Source organism: Melanerpes formicivorus, unplaced genomic scaffold (genome assembly GCF_026170545.1).
Source record: "Melanerpes formicivorus ecotype bairdi unplaced genomic scaffold, bMelFor1.0.p_v2 SCAF_36, whole genome shotgun sequence".
Taxonomy (NCBI): Eukaryota; Metazoa; Chordata; class Aves; order Piciformes; family Picidae; genus Melanerpes; species Melanerpes formicivorus.
This window is the reverse complement of record NW_027142388.1, coordinates 30,777-47,805: the sequence shown is the minus strand read 5'-3', so window position 1 is coordinate 47,805 and position 17,029 is coordinate 30,777. Positions and strand designations below refer to the sequence as shown.

General features: G+C 55.1%; 1 protein-coding gene across 1 annotated transcript in view; it reads right to left on the bottom strand.

Annotated features, from left to right (window-relative positions):
- Positions 1-17,029, bottom strand: part of CHD3 (chromodomain helicase DNA binding protein 3) — a 41,864-nt gene that overhangs the window by 825 nt on the left and 24,010 nt on the right. The window contains 7 exon segments of the mRNA XM_068157114.1: positions 261-360; positions 362-388; positions 887-1,050; positions 3,259-3,454; positions 15,189-15,321; positions 16,574-16,682; positions 16,761-16,877. Coding sequence (XP_068013215.1) covers positions 261-360; positions 362-388; positions 887-1,050; positions 3,259-3,454; positions 15,189-15,321; positions 16,574-16,682; positions 16,761-16,877 — 846 coding nt within the window.

Sequence of the window (17,029 nt, the reverse complement as noted above, 5' to 3'; positions counted from 1 at the left end):
CCCAAGCCCCACCATCCCCATCCTGCCCCCCCCAGGCTCCTCCCCCATGTCCCCAAGCCCTGCCCCACCATCCCCATCCCGCCCCCCATCCCCAGGCTCCTCCCCCATGTCCCCAAGCCCCACCATCCTCATCCCCCCCCCATCCCCAGGCTCCTCCCCCATGTCCCCAAGCCCTGCCCCACCATCCCCATCCCCTGCCATGTCCCCAGGCTGCTCTCCCATATCCCCAGCCCCCCACTCCCTCCCCGCGGGGTGCTCACCGGTGATGAAGGAGCCTGGAGGCATCTGGCTGTAGTTGGCCCCTCCAGGGGGGAGGGCAGCGGCCGGGGGAGTCCCAAAGGTGCCCCCATAGCTCGGGGGGGGTGGCGTAGGGCCCCGGCGGGAAGGTCTGGGGACATTGGGGACACTGCTGACACCTCCCCTCCCCAACCCCAGTGTCACCTCCCCACCCCTCACCCCCACCCAATGCCACCAGTGTCGGGGGGGGGGCAGGGAGGAGAAGCTTTCTGGAAGGGCTCAGGGTGGTCCCCAGTAGAGTGGCCCTGGGGGAGGGTCCCCTGGCCCCCCCACACACCCCGGGGGAGGCTGGGAAGAGTTCCTAGCTTGGGATGCCCCCAGGACTAAGCTGTCCCCGGGGCGGGGGTGTGGGCCCCTAGGGGTCACTGACAGGTGGGGGGCGCTGTCTGTAGGGTTAGGCTGCCCCGGGGTGGGGGTGTGGGCCCCCAGGGGTCACTGACAGGTGCGGGGCGCTGTCTGTAGGGTTAGGCTGCCCCGGGGCGGGGGTGTGGGCCCCCAGGGGTCACTGACAGGTGGGGGGCGCTGTCTGTAGGGTTAGGCTGCCCCGGCGGGGGCTGGCCGCCCCGGGGGGGTGGGGAGGGGGACTCACGGGCGGGGGGTGTGCGTCGGTGCCCTTGCTGGCCAGGCGGCTGAGGATGCTGCGCTCGGACATCTGGAGGCGGGCGGCGATGGGGGGGATGCGGGACAGGGTGGCCGGCAGCCGCGTGACGTCGGCCTTCATGTCGCTCAGCAGCTCCTCCAGCTGGTTCAGCACTGCCACCGCGGGGGGGCAGCGGCCCGGGGGGGAGAGAGGAGAGAGGAGAGAGAGAGAGAGGGGCGGGGGGCGCCCGTCAGCGCCGGGGGGCCGCCCCGAGCCTGCTCGCAGGTTACTCATAGGTCACACACAGGTTACTGGGAGGTTACTCATAGGTTGCTCAAGGGTTACTCGGAGGTTGCGGAGAGGTGGGGGTGGGGAAGGTGGAGAGGGTGAGGTGGGAGTAAGGAGGGGGGTGGGGAGTGGGGGGTGAGCTACTCAAGGGGTACTCAGGGGAGGGAGCTACTCAAGGAGGCAGCTACTCAATGAAGCTACTCAAAGGATGAACCTGCTGACAGGACACAGCTACTCAGAGGATGACCCTACTCAAGGGAGAAACCTACACAAGGGATGCAACTACTCAGCGGAGGCATCTACTCAAGGGAGGAGCCTACTTAAAGCATGAACCTACCCAAGGATGCACCTACTCAGAGGATGAGCAAGGGACGAGTCTGCTCAAGGCTGGACCTGCTCAGGGAAGCACCCAGAGGAGGAATCTACTCAAGGGATGCACCTCCTCAAGGAGGCAACTACTCCAAGAATAATGACCATACACTAGGGCTGCACCTAGACCACCTCAGTCTTCTGCTCACAGGATGAACCTACTTGGGGGGAGGGAGCATGCTCCAGGGTGGGAGGACTCAGAAGTTATTCTGGGTACAAGTCTTGAGTAGACTGAGAGTACTCTGGGTGTACTCTGCACAGACTGGAGATACTGCAGAGTTACTCTTTACCCTCTGAGTCTGCTCCTGAGACATACCAGAGATACTCTGGGCACACTCCTTACACACTTCAGGTCTACTGTCTTGATACGCTGAAGCTACTCTGGCACAGTCTTAGATACACCAGAGATACTCCAGGTTGAGAGCCAGCACTGGAAATACTCCAGGCTTGCTCCTCACACCCCAGTTACTCCCTAGGCACACCAGACTACTCCAGGTGCAACCTTTAGCCCCACTTGAGATACTCTGGGTTTACTCCTTACTCAGGGCAGTCTGCAGCTACACCAGAGATACTCTGGGTCTGCTCCTCAAGATACTCTCTTGAACCTCTCTGGACATACTGTGGACATAGACACACACTAAAGATACTCCACATTTATTCCTTGGGTACACCTGAGATACTCCAGCTCCAGGCTACAGCCACACCAGAGATACTCTGGGGCTCCTCATCAGTTGCTGCTGCTCAGGGCTAAGAGGCTGCAGCCACATTGCTGTAACTCCAGGGTTACTCTTTACAGAGCCCTGAGATGCTCTGCACAGACCCATCCACCTACACCAAGGCTACTCACTGCTTACTCCAGGCAAGCCTGCTGGCAAAGCCATTTCAGATGCCAGAGATACTCGGGGCTTACTCAGGACATTCCTCTGGCACACCCTGGGATTACTCATTAACTCCACTAGAGTTACTAAAAGCATACCCCAGAAGTACTCTGGGCCAACACTCTGTCCCCCAAGTTGCTCAGATGTTACACCTTGGGCCAGGGAGGAAGACACAACCTATCCATCCTCCAACTTCCCTCCAGGCTTATTCACTGCATGCACCAAGGGAGACTGTGGCCACTTTGGGGGGCAGGGGGGGTGGGGCAATACTCAGCTCATTCTCCACCTTCCACACCCCCAAACTCCTCCGAGTAACCCAAAACAACACACAGAAGGGGTGGGGATGGGGAGGGGGGGGCACAGAGCAGCCTTACACAACAGATACACCTTAGCGCAAAGCGATAGAGGCACACCCCCCCACACCCCCTCACCCCCACCCTTTTGCTCCTACCACATCCCACACCCCCCTCTCTCCCTCTCTCCCGCCCCCTTCAACACACTCCCCCTCCTTCCCTTCCCCTGCCCTTTCTCCACATTTACTTGCACTTTACTCGTGCTTTACTCGCACCCCAAAACCCCACTGGAGGGCTTCCCTGGCCCCTTTAGGCCCTCCCCCACCTCCCCCACCCCCTGCCCCGTGTGGTTTTGTTGTTGCCAAGAGAGAAGCAGCGCACGCAAGAAGAGCAAGGATACACCGGGAGCCGGTTGGGAGGAGCAGACCCCACTTTAATTGATCGAGTAGGAGAGAAGGATACAGAGGGGGTGGGAAAAAGGGGGGGGACGGGGGCAGTGCAGGGCGCTACAGGGGGCGTCCGCGCCGGGCACGCCGGCCCGCCCGCCTCTTACCCTTGTGCAGCACGGCGTTGGCAGGCTTGTTGCCTGCCAGGGACTCCTTGGACAAGTGCTGGTGGCTCTCGGCCAGGCACTCGACCTCGGCGAAGCGCGAGTTCAGGGCCATGGCTGGGTGGCTTGGGTCCTGCGTCATGTTAAGGTAGGCCGCTCGCCGCAGCTGCTCCTCGATCACCAGGGCTTGCTCCAGCAACTAGAGGAGGGGTGTGGGAAGGGGGAGAAAGGGAGGTGAGAAAATCAGAGAATCAATCCCAGAATCCTCGCAGAACCCTCAGAGAATCCGCACAGAGTCCTCACAGAGTGCTCAGAGTCCTCACAGAATCCTCAGAGAGTCCACAGAGTCCTCATAGAGTCCTCACAGAATCATCTCAGAGTGCTCAGAGTCCTCACAGAGTCCTCACACAGTCCTAAGAGAGTCCTCAGAGTCTTCACAGAGTTCTCAGAGAGTCCTCACAGAGTCCTCAGAGTCCTCACAAGAGTCCTCACAGAATCCTCACAGAGTGCTCAGAGTCGTCACAGAATCCTCACAGAGTCCTCATGGAGTGCTCAGAGTCCTCACAGAATCATCACAGAGTCCTTAAAATCCTCACAGAATCATCATAGAGTCCTCAAAATCCTCACAGAATCCTCACATAGTCCTCACAGAATCCTCAGAGAGCGCTCAGAGTCCTCACAGAATCTTCACAGAGTCCTCAGAGAATACTCACAGAATCCTCACAAACTCCTCACAGAGTCCTCAGAGAATCCTCACAGAATCCTCAGAGTCCTCACAGAATTCTGAGAGTCCTCGCAGAATCCTTGCAGAATCCTCAGAATCCTCACAAGAGTCCTCTCAGAGTCCTCACAGAATCATCAGAGTCCTCACAGATTCCTCACAGAATCCTGAGTCCTCACAGAGTCCTCACAAAATCCTCACAGTCCTCAGTCCTCGCAGAATCCTCAGAGTCCTCAGAGAATCCTCACAGAGTCCTTACACAATGCTCACAGAATCTTCACAGAATCCTCACAGAATGCTAACAGAATCCTCACAGAATGTTCAGATTCCCCACAGAATCCTCAGAGAGTCCTCAGAGAGTCCTCAGAGAATCCTCGCAGAATCCTCTCAAGAGTCCTCACAGAATCCTCAGAGTCCTCACAGAATCCTCAGAGAATTCTCACCGAGTCCTCACAGAGTCCTTGCAGAATCCTCATAGAGTCCACACAGAATCCTCCGAGTACTCACAGAGTCCTCTGAAGGGTTAAAACATGGAGAGCAGAGCTCCAAGCACTGCTAGACTGATAAGAGGAGACAGCGTTAGCCTTGATGGCTTGTGAGCCACGGGAACACGGTGCAGCAGTGTAGTTGGAGGAGCACAACTACCTGATTACGAATGGTTATCATGACCTGAACGTGTAAGACTTCACACGTGTCATAGATTGTTATAACAGAGTCCCTGCTCTCTTAATTTTCCTTTGATGCCTCCTAAAAGCCTCATAAGATAGAGGCACCCATGTGATGCATTTTCTGTAACCAATCACAAACTGCTGCTTTGTTCTGTTAGCTTATATAAAGAAAAGATTGTGCATAACGCAGTGGACACCTGGCCTGACTCAGGCTGAGCCCCGACCCTTACTCGCGGCAAAGGGGACAGGGGCGATGAAACGCTAAGCTGCGTCCTGCCGCGCGCTCCCTCGGGACTTTGAGCTGCTGAAAGGCAGCAGGAAAAGCCAGCCAGAGCAATCCCTCCTGCCGGACGAGAGGTGAGCCGTGGGAAACATGGGGAACCAGGAGAGCTCCTCAGAAAGAGACACTTAGGAATTAATGCAGGAACTCCTTAGGAAGCATGGTAAAGTCATCGGTGGCCGTGATCTTAAAGGGGATGCTGGAGTGGGTGCAGGAGAACATCCCGACAGTTCCAACAGCTAGCATGTTCAGGAGTGAAATCTGGGATCAAGTGGGGGTGAAGTTATGGGATGCTGCTACCACAGGGAATGCTGAGGCGCAGCGTGTGCTCCCATGGTGGCGGATTGTATTCGAGATGCTTAAAGCGCAAGAAGGGAACTTGGAACAGAGTATTGAGGGAGCTCAGACCCCTCCTCCGTTACCCTCTAAGCTGCCACCAAAGCCGAAGCTGCGGACTGAGACTTTGGGTACATACGCAGCAGAATACCCCCCAAGGAAGACCTCCTAGATCCAGGTCCTGTCGATCCTGAATGGGAACCAGACCTTTATCCCCGGGATCCTCACGATGTGTGGGCTGCTATTAAGCGCCAAGCTTTGCAGGATGGAGACACTGAGGTTGCCACAAGAATCGTGGCTCCTATACCGTACGTGGTCAGAGGGGGTAACCCTCAATGGGAGGCATTGTCCTTCCCAGTGATTATAGAACTCTGTTGTACGGCCGCTGAGCATGGGCTCTCCTCTCCTTATTTCACAGATCTTTTATCATCTGTACTCGACAATCACGTAATGACACCATACGACTTAAAATCTCTAGCGCAACTGTTGCTAACTCCGTCTCAGTATACTCTATGGGAGTTACAGTATCACAGTATCACGGTACAACTAAGGTTGGAAATGACCTCAAGGATCATCGAATCCAACCTATAAACACAGACCCCATGACTAGACCATGGCACCAAGTGCCACGTCCAGTCCCCTCTTGAACGCCTCCAGGGACGGTGACTCCACCACCTCCCGGGGCAGCACATTCCAATGACGAATGACTCGCTCGGTGAAGAACTTTCTCCTCACCTCGAGTCTAAACCTCCCCTGGCACAGCTTGAGACTGTGTCCTCTTGTTCTGCTGCTGGTTGCCTGGGAGAAGAGACCAACCCCCTCCCAGCTACAACCACCTTTCAGGTAGTTGTAGAGGGCAATGAGGTCACCCCTGAGCCTCCTCTTCTCCAGGCTAACCAACCCCAGCTCCCTCAGCCTCTCCTCACAGGGCTGTGCTCAAGGCCTCTCCCCAGCCTTGTTGCCCTCCTCTGGACACGTTCAAGTGTTTCGATGTCCTTCTTAAAGTTCCAGTGGAGAAAAGGGCTCCAAGCACCCTCACTTACATATGCAAACATAACAATCAGGCTCTAGCAGCACTCACGTTGGATCACCTGATGGGCACAGGTCAACACACCGACCCGGCAGCGCAAGCCCGCGACTGCCCGCGGGAAGCCCTGGAAGCATCACGAGAGGAGGCACGAAAGGCTTCTCTTAAAGTCCTACACTCTCAAAAGCCACAGAAAGTTCTTACAAATAACATTCAGGAGCCACGGGAACCTTAAGTGCAATCCATAGACCGGCTTAAACTGGCCTTAGAATGCCAACTCGATAATGGGGAGCCAAGGGAAATATTACGGTTGGAATTAGCTGTGGAAAATGCAAATGCAGATTGTAAGAAGCTGTTCAAATCTTTGCCTAATCAAAGCCCCACCTTGCAAGAAATGATTGATGCATGTAATGAGATAGGTAGGATGGAACGTAAGTACGAAGCTACGGCTGCAGCTTTTGCAGCTATGAATGGTCCAATGAATACAGGAGTTTGTTATGGCTGTGGGACACCGGGTCATCTCAGAAAGAATTGTTTGGTAGCTAATACCAGAGCCAAATCTAAAGCGCCTGGGATTTGCCCTAAGTGCCAGAAGGGGAGGCATTATGCTAACCAGTGTCGATCTGAGTATAATTCTCAAGGGCAGCCTGTGCAGGGAAACCGGACGCGGAGCACGGGACAGCGCCGCTCGCAGACACAAATCATCCAGCCACCACCGGCCAGCCAGATGCCGGCAGCGTCTCTGACCTCCGCCCAGCAACAGCAGGCAGCGCAGGGCTGGACCTGGCAACCTCTGACACAGTAACTTTACTTGACAGCAGGGTACATTTGTTGCCAACAGGTGTGTCAGGCCCTCTCCCAGTAAAAACTCAGGCATTAATATTAGGTAGATCATCAACAACGCTATCAGGGCTTTGTGTGCTTCCTGGGGTTGTCGAGTCTGACAGCACAGATAAAAGTCAGATCCTGGCATGGACTCCGCTTCCTCCCTGCACGGTACCGAAGGGCAGTCGTATTGCACAGCTATTATTGCTTCCCTTGGGATCGGAACGGCCCCCTGCAAAGGGACCTTTAAGAAATGAAGGAGGATCCAGGTCTACTGGGGATCCACAGATTCTGTGGGCACAGACTATCTCTCAAAAACATCCTATCTGTCAAGGTGTCCTGATGTATGGTCAGCAGGAAATCGTGCTTAGTGGCATTATTGATACTGGAGCAGATGTCAGTGATTTCTAAAGCTAAATGCCCCCCCCCCCCCGCTGGCCTGTAGCTAGTGCATCTCAGGCGCTGGCAGGCATAGGGGGAGCTGGAGAAAGTCATCAGAGCCTGAATTTCATTCAGATTCAGGGACAGAGGGACATATAGCTTCTGTGAAACCTTCTGTTTTGCCTGTGCCCAGGGTGCTATGGGGTCGTGATGTGCTTTCACAATGCGGGGTGACCATGAACAGCCATTTTTGGAGGGGGCCGTTGCGGTGCGCGACACCCTCCAGTTAACATGGAAAACAAACCCCCCTGTCTGGGTGGATCAATGGCCCCCTACCATTGGAAAAGCTTTGTGCACTCCAAGAACTAGTCACAGAGCAAATGGGGAAAGGGCATATTGTACCCTCCACGAGTCCATGGAACTCTCCTGGTTTTGTCATCAAAAACCAAACAGGCAAGTGGCGCTTACTCCATGATCTCAGAAAGATTAATGATGTTATGGAAGATATGTGACGATAATGTGATGATAATGATGATATGGAAGATGTGCTGGGCATATGACTCATCTATATCACACACAGGTCAAGTACATGTAGAATGCCCTGCTTTACACAGTGTTATGGTGAGAAGACACCGTAGCTGTCAAGTATCTCATCTCTGTCCCACAGGCTACTCATTTTTGCCATGATAGATAAATTACTCCCTTCCCAGGTGTCCTGTGTTTCAGCCTTATAATTTTCCCCCCATTGTTGTCCCTGCATGTTTTTCCATGTGAAAAGCCAGTTGTGAGAGGTGCCCTGTAGCAGCCCCAAGTGTGATTACAGTCAGAGCTGGAAAGATGATGTCTGAGGAGCCTGCAGAGAGGGACAGCAGGAACTGCCAGCAAGGGCAAGCAGCAGCACTTGGCTGTGTCATTCATCTGCGGAGTACGTAGGGCATGAAAATTTGAGCCCTATGTCCAGTTCTGGGCACCTCAGTTTAAGAAGGACATTGAAACACTTGAACGTGTCCAGAGAAGGACAACAAGACTGGGGAGAGGCCTTGAGCACAGCCCTGTGAGGAGAGGCTGAGGGAGCTGGGATTGTTTAGCCTGGAGAAGAGGAGGCTCAGGGGTGACCTCATTGCCCTCTACAACTACCTGAAGGGTTGTTGTAGCCGGGAAGGGGTTGGTCTGTTCTCCCAGGCAACCAGCACCAGAACAAGGGGACACAGTCTCAAGCTGTGCCAGGGGAGGTTTAGACTCGAGGTGAGGAGAAAGTTCTTCACCGAGCGAGTCATTCGTCATTGGAATGTGCTGCCCAGGGAGGTGGTGGAGTCACCGTCCCTGGAGGCATTCAAGAGGGGACTGGACGTGGCACTTGGTGCCATGGTCTGGTCATGGGGTCTGTGTTGATAGGTTGGACTCAATCTCTGAGGTCTCTTCCAACCTTAGTTATACTGTGATATGGGGAGCCTCCAACCAGGGCTACCCTCACCCACAGTGATACCACGATATTGGCATTTAACTGTTATTGACCTGACAGATTGCTTCTTTAGCATTCCTTTACATCCAAATGATGCTCTTAAATTTGCTTTCTCGGTTCCAGACGTCAACATGCAACAACCTTTGCAGAGATACCACTGGGTTGTGCTTCCACAAGGAATGAAAAATAGTCCTACAATTTGTCAGTGCTATGGAGCAAAAATTCTCAGTCCTGTTCGAGAGGCATTTCATAACTTAGAATAACTTAGAATAGAATAAACCAGGTTGGAAGAGACCTTCAAGATCATCGTGTCCAACCCATCATCCAACACCACCTAATCAACTAACCCATGGCACCAAGCACCCTGTCAAGTCTCCTCCTGAACACCTCCAGTGATGGTGACTCCACCACCTCCTTGGGCAGCCCATTCCAATGGGCAATCACTCTCTCTGTGTAAAACTTCCTCCTGACCTCCAGCCTGAACCTCCCCTGGCACAGCCTGAGACTGTGTCCTCTTGTTCTGGTGCTGGCTGCCTGGGAGAAGAGACCAACCTCTGCCTGTCTACAACCCCCCTTCAGGTAGTTGTAGAGAGCAATAAGGTCACCCCTGAGTCTCCTCTTCTCCAGGCTAAGCAACCCCAGCTCCCTCAGCCTCTCCTCACAGGGCTGTGTTCCAGGCCCCTCACCAACTTCGTTGCCCTTCTCTGGACACGCTCCACAAGTCAACCTCCTTCCTAAACTGAGGGGCCCAGAACTGGACACAGGACTCGAGGTGTGGCCTAACCAGTGCAGTGTACAGGGGTAGAATGACCTCCCTGCTCCTGCTGGCCACACTGTTCTTGATGCAGGCCAGGATGCCATTGGCCCTCCTGGCTGCCTGGGCACACTGCAGCCTCATGTTCAGCCTACCATCAACCAGCACCCCCAGGTCCCTCTCTACCTGGCTGCTCTCAGCCACTCTGACCCCAGCCTGTAGCACTGCCTGGGGTTGCTGTGGCCAATGTGCAGAACCCGGCACTTGGATGTGTTCAATCTCATGCCCTTGGACTCTGCCCATCTGTCCAGCCTGTCCAGGTCCCTCTGCAGAGCCTCTCTACCCTCCAGCAGATCAACTCCTGCCCCCAGCTTGGTGTCGTCAGCAAATTTACTGATGATGGACTCAATGCCCTCATCCAGATCATCAATAAAGATGTTAAAGAGGATGGGGCTCAGCACTGATCCCTGGGGGACTCCACTGGTGCCTGGCTGCCAGCTGGATGTGGCACCATTCACCACCACTCTCTGGGCTCGGCCCTCCAGCCAGTTCCTAACCCATCGCAGTGTGCTCCCGCCCAAGCCATGGGCTGATATATCATTACATGGATGACATCCTAGGGGCAGCACAAAGCCCCGAGCTCATGGAGAAAGCCCTAGCCCTTGCTGTATCCACTGTGACTCAAGTGGGGTTTTGTGTAGCCCCTGAGAAAATTCAGAATGAACCACCTTGGAAACATTTAGGGTGGAGAATTCGGACCCAAACAATTGTTCCACAGCCTTTACAAATCAGTGCACATGTGAAAACACTTCATGGTGTTCACAAATTGCTGGGAACCATACATTGGGTTGGTCCTCTGTTGGGCATTTCCAATGCAGATTTAAGTCCTTTGTTTGAACTCCTACAGGGTGATAGCAATCTGTGTTCTCCTCCAGTTTTGAATTCTGAAGCACTTCAGTCTTTGCAGAGCGTGGCCACAGCTGTTGCCTTGAGGCAGGCTCATCCATGCGCACCTGAACTACCTTTGGCCTTAATTCTGTTGAATCCTGCTCGCCAGCCACATGCTTTCACTTTTCAGTGGGACACAGGTAAAACAGCCCCATTGCTTTTAGTTGAGTGGGTTTTTCTTCCTAAGCAGCCTGTTAGGACAATTTCTGTGCAGCATGAAATGTTTGCCTTTTCAGTCGTTAAGGCCAGACAGAGACTGTTAACTTTAGCAGGGAGAGACTTTGACAGTATCACAGTATAACTAAGGTTGGAAATGACCTCTAGGATCATCGAGTCCAACCTACCAACACAGACCTCATGACTAGACCATGGCACCAAGTGCCACGTCCAATCCCCTCTTGAACGCCTCCAGGGATGGTGACTCCACCACCTCCCTGGGCAGCACATTCCAATGACGAACGACTCGCTCGGTGAAGACCTTTCTCCTCACCTGGAGTCTAAACTTGCCCTGGCACAGCTTGAGACTATGTCCCCTTGTTCTGGTGCTGGTTGCCTGGGAGAAGAGACCAACCCCTTCCCGGCTACAACCACCTTTCAGGTAGTTGTAGAGGGCAATGAGGTCACCCCTGAGCCTCCTCTTCTCCAGGCTAAACAACCCCAGCTCCCTCAGCCTCTCCTCACAGGGCTGTGCTCAAGGCCTCTCCCCAGCCTCGTTGCCCTTCTCTGGACACGTTCAAGTGTCTCGATGTCCTTCTTAAACTGAGGGGCCCAGAACTGGACTGTATCTACGTTCCTGTTAAAGAGGTTTACTTGCAGTGGCTTTTTCAGCCATCAGATGTTTTTGTTATGTCTTTAACAGCCTGTGCAGGTCGACTCTCTATGCACCCGCCCTCACATCAATCATTTCTTCTCGACTTCTCTTCATCCCCTGCGCCTCGGAGGAGCGAACAACCACTGTCTGCCCCCACTGTTTTCACAGGTGGATCGGGGAAGACTCACAAGTCTGTCATTGTTTGGTGGAATGATCAATCCTTAACATGGGAGTCAGATATTGCTACGGTTCCTGGCTCGCCTCAGACAGCAGAATTAGCTGCAGCAGCAGGAGCTTGCCAGAAGGGGTCAGGAATATGCTGAATGCTGTTACCGCTTTATTCTTTCTCGCTACGTTTTTACCTTGTCCATTGTAATGCTCACGAGGTTGGATTAATCGCTCTGCTAAGGGGATTCTTGTCATGTAACTGAAGGGGGAAATGAAGGGTTAAAACTGGGAGAGCAGAGCTCCAAGCACTGCTAGACTGGTAAGAGGAGACAGGGTTAGCCTTGATGGCTTGTGAGCCACGGGAACACGGTGCAGCAGTGTAGTTGGAGGAGCACAACTACCTGATTACAAACGGTTATCATGACCTGAACGTGTAAGACTTCACACGTATCATAGATTGTTATAACAGAGTCCCTGCTCTCTTAATTTTCCTTTGATGCCTCTTAAAACCCTCATAAGATATAGGCACTCATGTGATGCATTTTCTGTAACCAATCACAAACTGCTGCTTTGTTCTGTTAGCTTATATAAAGAAAAGATTGTGCATAATGCAGTGGACACCTGGCCTGACTCAGGCTGAGCCCCGACCCTTAATCATGGCAGCCCTCACAGAATCCTCACAGAGTCCTCACAGTCTTCTCATAGAGTCCTAAGAGTCCTCAGACTCCTCACAGAGTCCTCTCAGAATTCTAACAGAATCCTCAGAGTCCTCACAGAATCCTCACAGAGTCCTCCTAGAACTCTTACAGAATCCTGAGAGTCCTCACAGTCTTCACAGAATCCTCACAGTGTCCTCACAGAATCCTCAGAGTCCTCACAAAATCCTCTCAGAGTCCTCAGAGAATCCTGAGACAGAATCCTGACAGAAGCCTCACAGAAGCCTCAAGAGTTGTCATGTATCACCACAGAATCATCCTGGAGAAGAGGAGGCTCAGGGGAGACCTCAGAGTCCTCTCAGAATCCTCACAGAATCCTCAGAGTCCTCTCAAAGTCCTCCCAGAATCCTCCCAAAATCACAGTATCACAGTATCACCAAGTTTGGAAGAGACCTCAAAGATCACTGAGTCCAACCTGTCACCACAGACCCCATGACTAGATCATGGCACCAAGTGCCACGTCCAATCCCCTCTTGAACGCCTCCAGGGATGGTGACTCCACCACCTCCCTGGGCAGCACATTCCAATGACGAACGACTCGCTCGGTGAAGAACTTTCTCCTCACCTCGAGTCTAAACCTCCCCTGGCACAGCTTGAGACTGTGTCCCCTTGTTCTGGTGCTGGTTGCCTGGGAGAAGAGACCAACCCCTTCCTGGCTACAACCACCTTTCAGGTAGGTGTAGAGGGCAATGAGGTCACCCCTGAGCCTCCTCTTCTCAGGCTAAACAATCCCAGCTCCCTCAACCTCTCCTCACAGGGCTGTGCTCAAGGCCTCTCCCCAGCCTCGTTGCCCTTCTCTGGACGCATACAAGTGTCTCGATGTCATTCAGTCCTCACAGGCCCCTCAGAGCCCTCACAGAATCCTCACAGAATCCACAGAGTCCTCACAGAATCCTCACAAAATCCTCAGAGAGTCCTTAGATTCCTCAGTCCTCACAGAATCCTCAGAGAATCCTCACAGAATCCTGACATAATCCTCATCGAGTCCTCACAGTCTTCACAGCATCCTCACAATGTCCCGAGTCCTCACAAAATCCTCACAGAATCCTCTCAGATTCCTCAGAGAATCCTGACAGCAGCCTGACAGCAGCCTGACAGAAGCCTCACAGGCTCCTCACAGAAGCCTCAAGAGGTGTCACGTATCACCACCGAATCATCCTGGAGAAGAAGAGGCTCAGGGGAGACCTTACTGCTCCCTACACCTTCTTGAATGGAGCTCAGGGCCAGAACTGGCATGGAGCCCCCTCTAAGCCTAGGACCCACAAGAGCAGGGATGTAGCCAGGAGATGTGTAACCCACTCTTAGCTCACACACAGCAAGGTCAAGCAAGACCCCAAGGGTTCAAGCACTTAATTGTCATCTCAAGCCCCCACGACCACGGAAGGAGCCAACTCTGAGCTCAGGACCAACAATGGCATGGATGGACCCAGGCGTCCAAGCACTCAACTCTGAGCTCACACTCAATAAGGGCATGGAGTGAAGCAACTCTGAGCTCAGGACCAACAAGACCACGGAAGGAGGCAACTCTGAGCTCAGGACCAACAATGCCATGGATGGACCCAGGCGTCCAAGCGCTCAACTCTGAGCTCACAATAAGGGCGTGGAGTGAAGCAACTCTGAGCTCAGGACCAAGAAGGGCATGGATGGAGGGAGCCTACTCTGAGCTCAGGACCAACAAGGGCATGGAAGATTCCAGGGGTCCTAGCATTCAACTGTGTCCTCACACTCAACAAAACCCTGGAAACAGCCAACTCTGAGCTCAGGACCAACAAGACCACGGAAGGAGGCCACTGTGAGCTCAGGACCAACAAGACCACAGAAGGAACCAACTCTGAGCTCAGGACCAACAAGACCACAGAAGGAACCAACTCTGAGCTCAAGACCAACAAGACCACAGAAGGAACCAACTCTGAGCTCAGGACCAACACGGGCATGGAAGAACCCAGGGGTCCAAGCACTCAACTCTGACCTCACACCCAGCAAGGCCAAGGGAAGACTCAGGGGGTTCGAGCACCGAACTCTCATGCCTCTTGTGCAAGCCCTAACCTTGTGCAAGGCCCTCGTGCAAGGGAGCAGACCCAGCTGTCAGCAGCCCTTGTGCAAGGCCCCTGTATGAGCCCAACCCTCGTGCAAGGCTCTTGTGCAAGCCCCCATCTCAAAAGCAGCTGCCATGGTTGCCCCTGGCATCAACCCCACATGGGCACAACCCTAGTGCAAAGGTGACCCTGGTGCTAGACCTCTGGTGCCAGCCCCCTGGGTGCAAGGCCGTGGCACCAGCATCCTCACCCTGGCACAAAACCCCACATGGGCACAACCCTCAGGCAGAGGTGACCCTGGTGCAAGGTCCTGGCACCAGCATCCTCACCCTGGCACAAACCCCACATGGGCACAACCCTCAGGCAGAGGTGACCCTGGTGCAAGGTCCTGGCACCAGCATCCTCACCCTGGCACAAACCCCACATGGGCACAACCCTCAGGCAGAGGTGACCCTGGTGCCAGCCCCCTGGTGCAAGGTCCTGGCACCAGCATCCTCACCCTGGCGTGAACCTCACATGGGCACAACCCTGGTCCCAGACACTTGGCGCTAGACTCCTGGTGCCAGACCCTTGGTGCCAGGTCCTCATGTCAGGCTATGGTGCCAAGCCCTGGACCAGCATCATCACCATGGCATGAAGCCCACACAGGCACAACCCTGCTCCCAGACTCGGTGCCAGATCCCCCGTGCAAGGCCCTGGCACCAGCATCCTCACCCTGGCACGAACTCCACATGGGCACAGCCCTGGTGCCAGGCCCTCATGCCAGGCCGTGGTGCCCACCCTGGAGCCAGGCAGCTCACCTTGAAGCGCCGAGCCAGGAACTTGTTCTTCATCTCCAGGAAGTTGCCCTTGGAGGCCTCCCCCTTGAAGGGTTCATTGATGACGCCGAAGGCTGAGTCGTTCTGGATGTCCGTCCAGCGGGCGTAGCCGTGGCTGCGCGCTAAGGACTGGCACCGTGCCACATGGGCACCCTGGCACCCTGCCATGCTCAACCCTCTCATCCTGAAACCCTGGCACACTCTCACCCTACCACGCTGTCACTGTGTCACCCTGGCATCTTCTCACCTCACCCTGGCACCTTGTCACCTTCTTACCCTGGCACCCTGCCATGCTGTCATTGTGGCACCCTGGCACCTTATCACCTTCTTACCCTGGCACCCTGCCATGCTGTCATTGTGGCACCCTGGTACCCTGCCATGCTCTCACTGTGGCACCCTGGCACCTTCTCACCCTGGCACCCTGTCAAGCTGTAACCCTCTCACCCTGACACTTGGGCATCCTGCCATGCTGTCACTGTGGCACCCTGGCACCTTGTCACCCTCTCCCCCTGGCACCCTGCCATGCTCTCACTATGTCACTCTGCAATTATCACCCTCTCACACTGGCACCTTGGCACTCTGCTGTGCTCTCCCTGTGTCACTCTGGCACCTTGTCACCCTCTCACCCTGCACCTTGGCCCCCTGCCATGCCACCCTCTCACGACATCACCCTGGCACCTTGTCAGCTTCTCACCCCGTCATCCTCTCATGATGTCACCCTGGCACCTTCTCACCCTCTCACCCTGGCACCTTAGCACCCTTGTTACCCTAGCACTCTCTCTCTCATCTTGTTACCCTCTCACTATGCCACCCTGGCACCCTGCCATGTTGCCACTGTGTCACTCTGGCACCTTGTCATCCTGTCCCTGTGTCACCCTGGCATCCTCTCATCACGTCACCCTGGCACCTTCTCACCCTAGTACCCTGCTGTGATGTCACTGTGTCCCCCTGGGGCACCCATGGGGGGAGGGTACCACCCAGAGGTGTCAGGTGGCACCCAGGGGCTCAGGCGGCACCCAGCCAGGTGGGGGTCACCCAGAGGTGTCAGGTGGCACCCAGGGGCTCAGGTGGCACCCAGCCAGGTCGGGGTCACCCAGAGATGTCAGGTGGCACTCAGGGGATCAGGTGGCACCCAGCCAGGTGGGGGTCACCCAGAGGTGTCAGGTGGCACCCAGGGGCTCAGGTGGCACCCAGCCAGGTGGGGGTCACCCTGAGGTGTCAGGTGGCATCCAGGGGATAAGGTGGCACCCAGCCAGGTGGGGATCACCCAGAGGTGTCAGGTGGCACCCAGGGGATCAGGTGGCACCCAGCCAGGTGGGGGTCACCCTGAGGCCTTGGAGGGGCAGCCAGGGGTGGCGGAAGGATACAGGACGATGCCAGCCAGCAGCCAGTAGTCGTGGCGCCGGTGCCAGATCTCGTTGAGCTTGCCAGAGGAGATGGCAGCGCGCTCCTCGTTCTGCCACAGCGTGTGCAGCTCTGGGGACACGCCCACAGGTCAGTGGGGGACCCCCTCCCCTGAGTCCCCAAGCCCCTGTCCCCGTCCCCCAGCCTGACCTGTGAAGCCGCCGTCGGCGATGTTGAACATGAACCTCGGCTTCTCCACCTTCTCCTCCCGCCGGCCATTGGCCCTGGCCTCCGCTTTGGGCTCCTTCTCTGCTTTCAGCTCTTCTGCTGGAGGAGGGGAAGGGAGGGGACACACACAGAGGGGTCACAGCCACTGGTTGGGACCCCCCAAGTCGCCTCCAGTAAGCAGGACGCAGTTTGCAGCCATCAGTAGGTTTCAGAGTGAACACCGCAGCCCTTGGTTGGTTTCAGAGTGAACG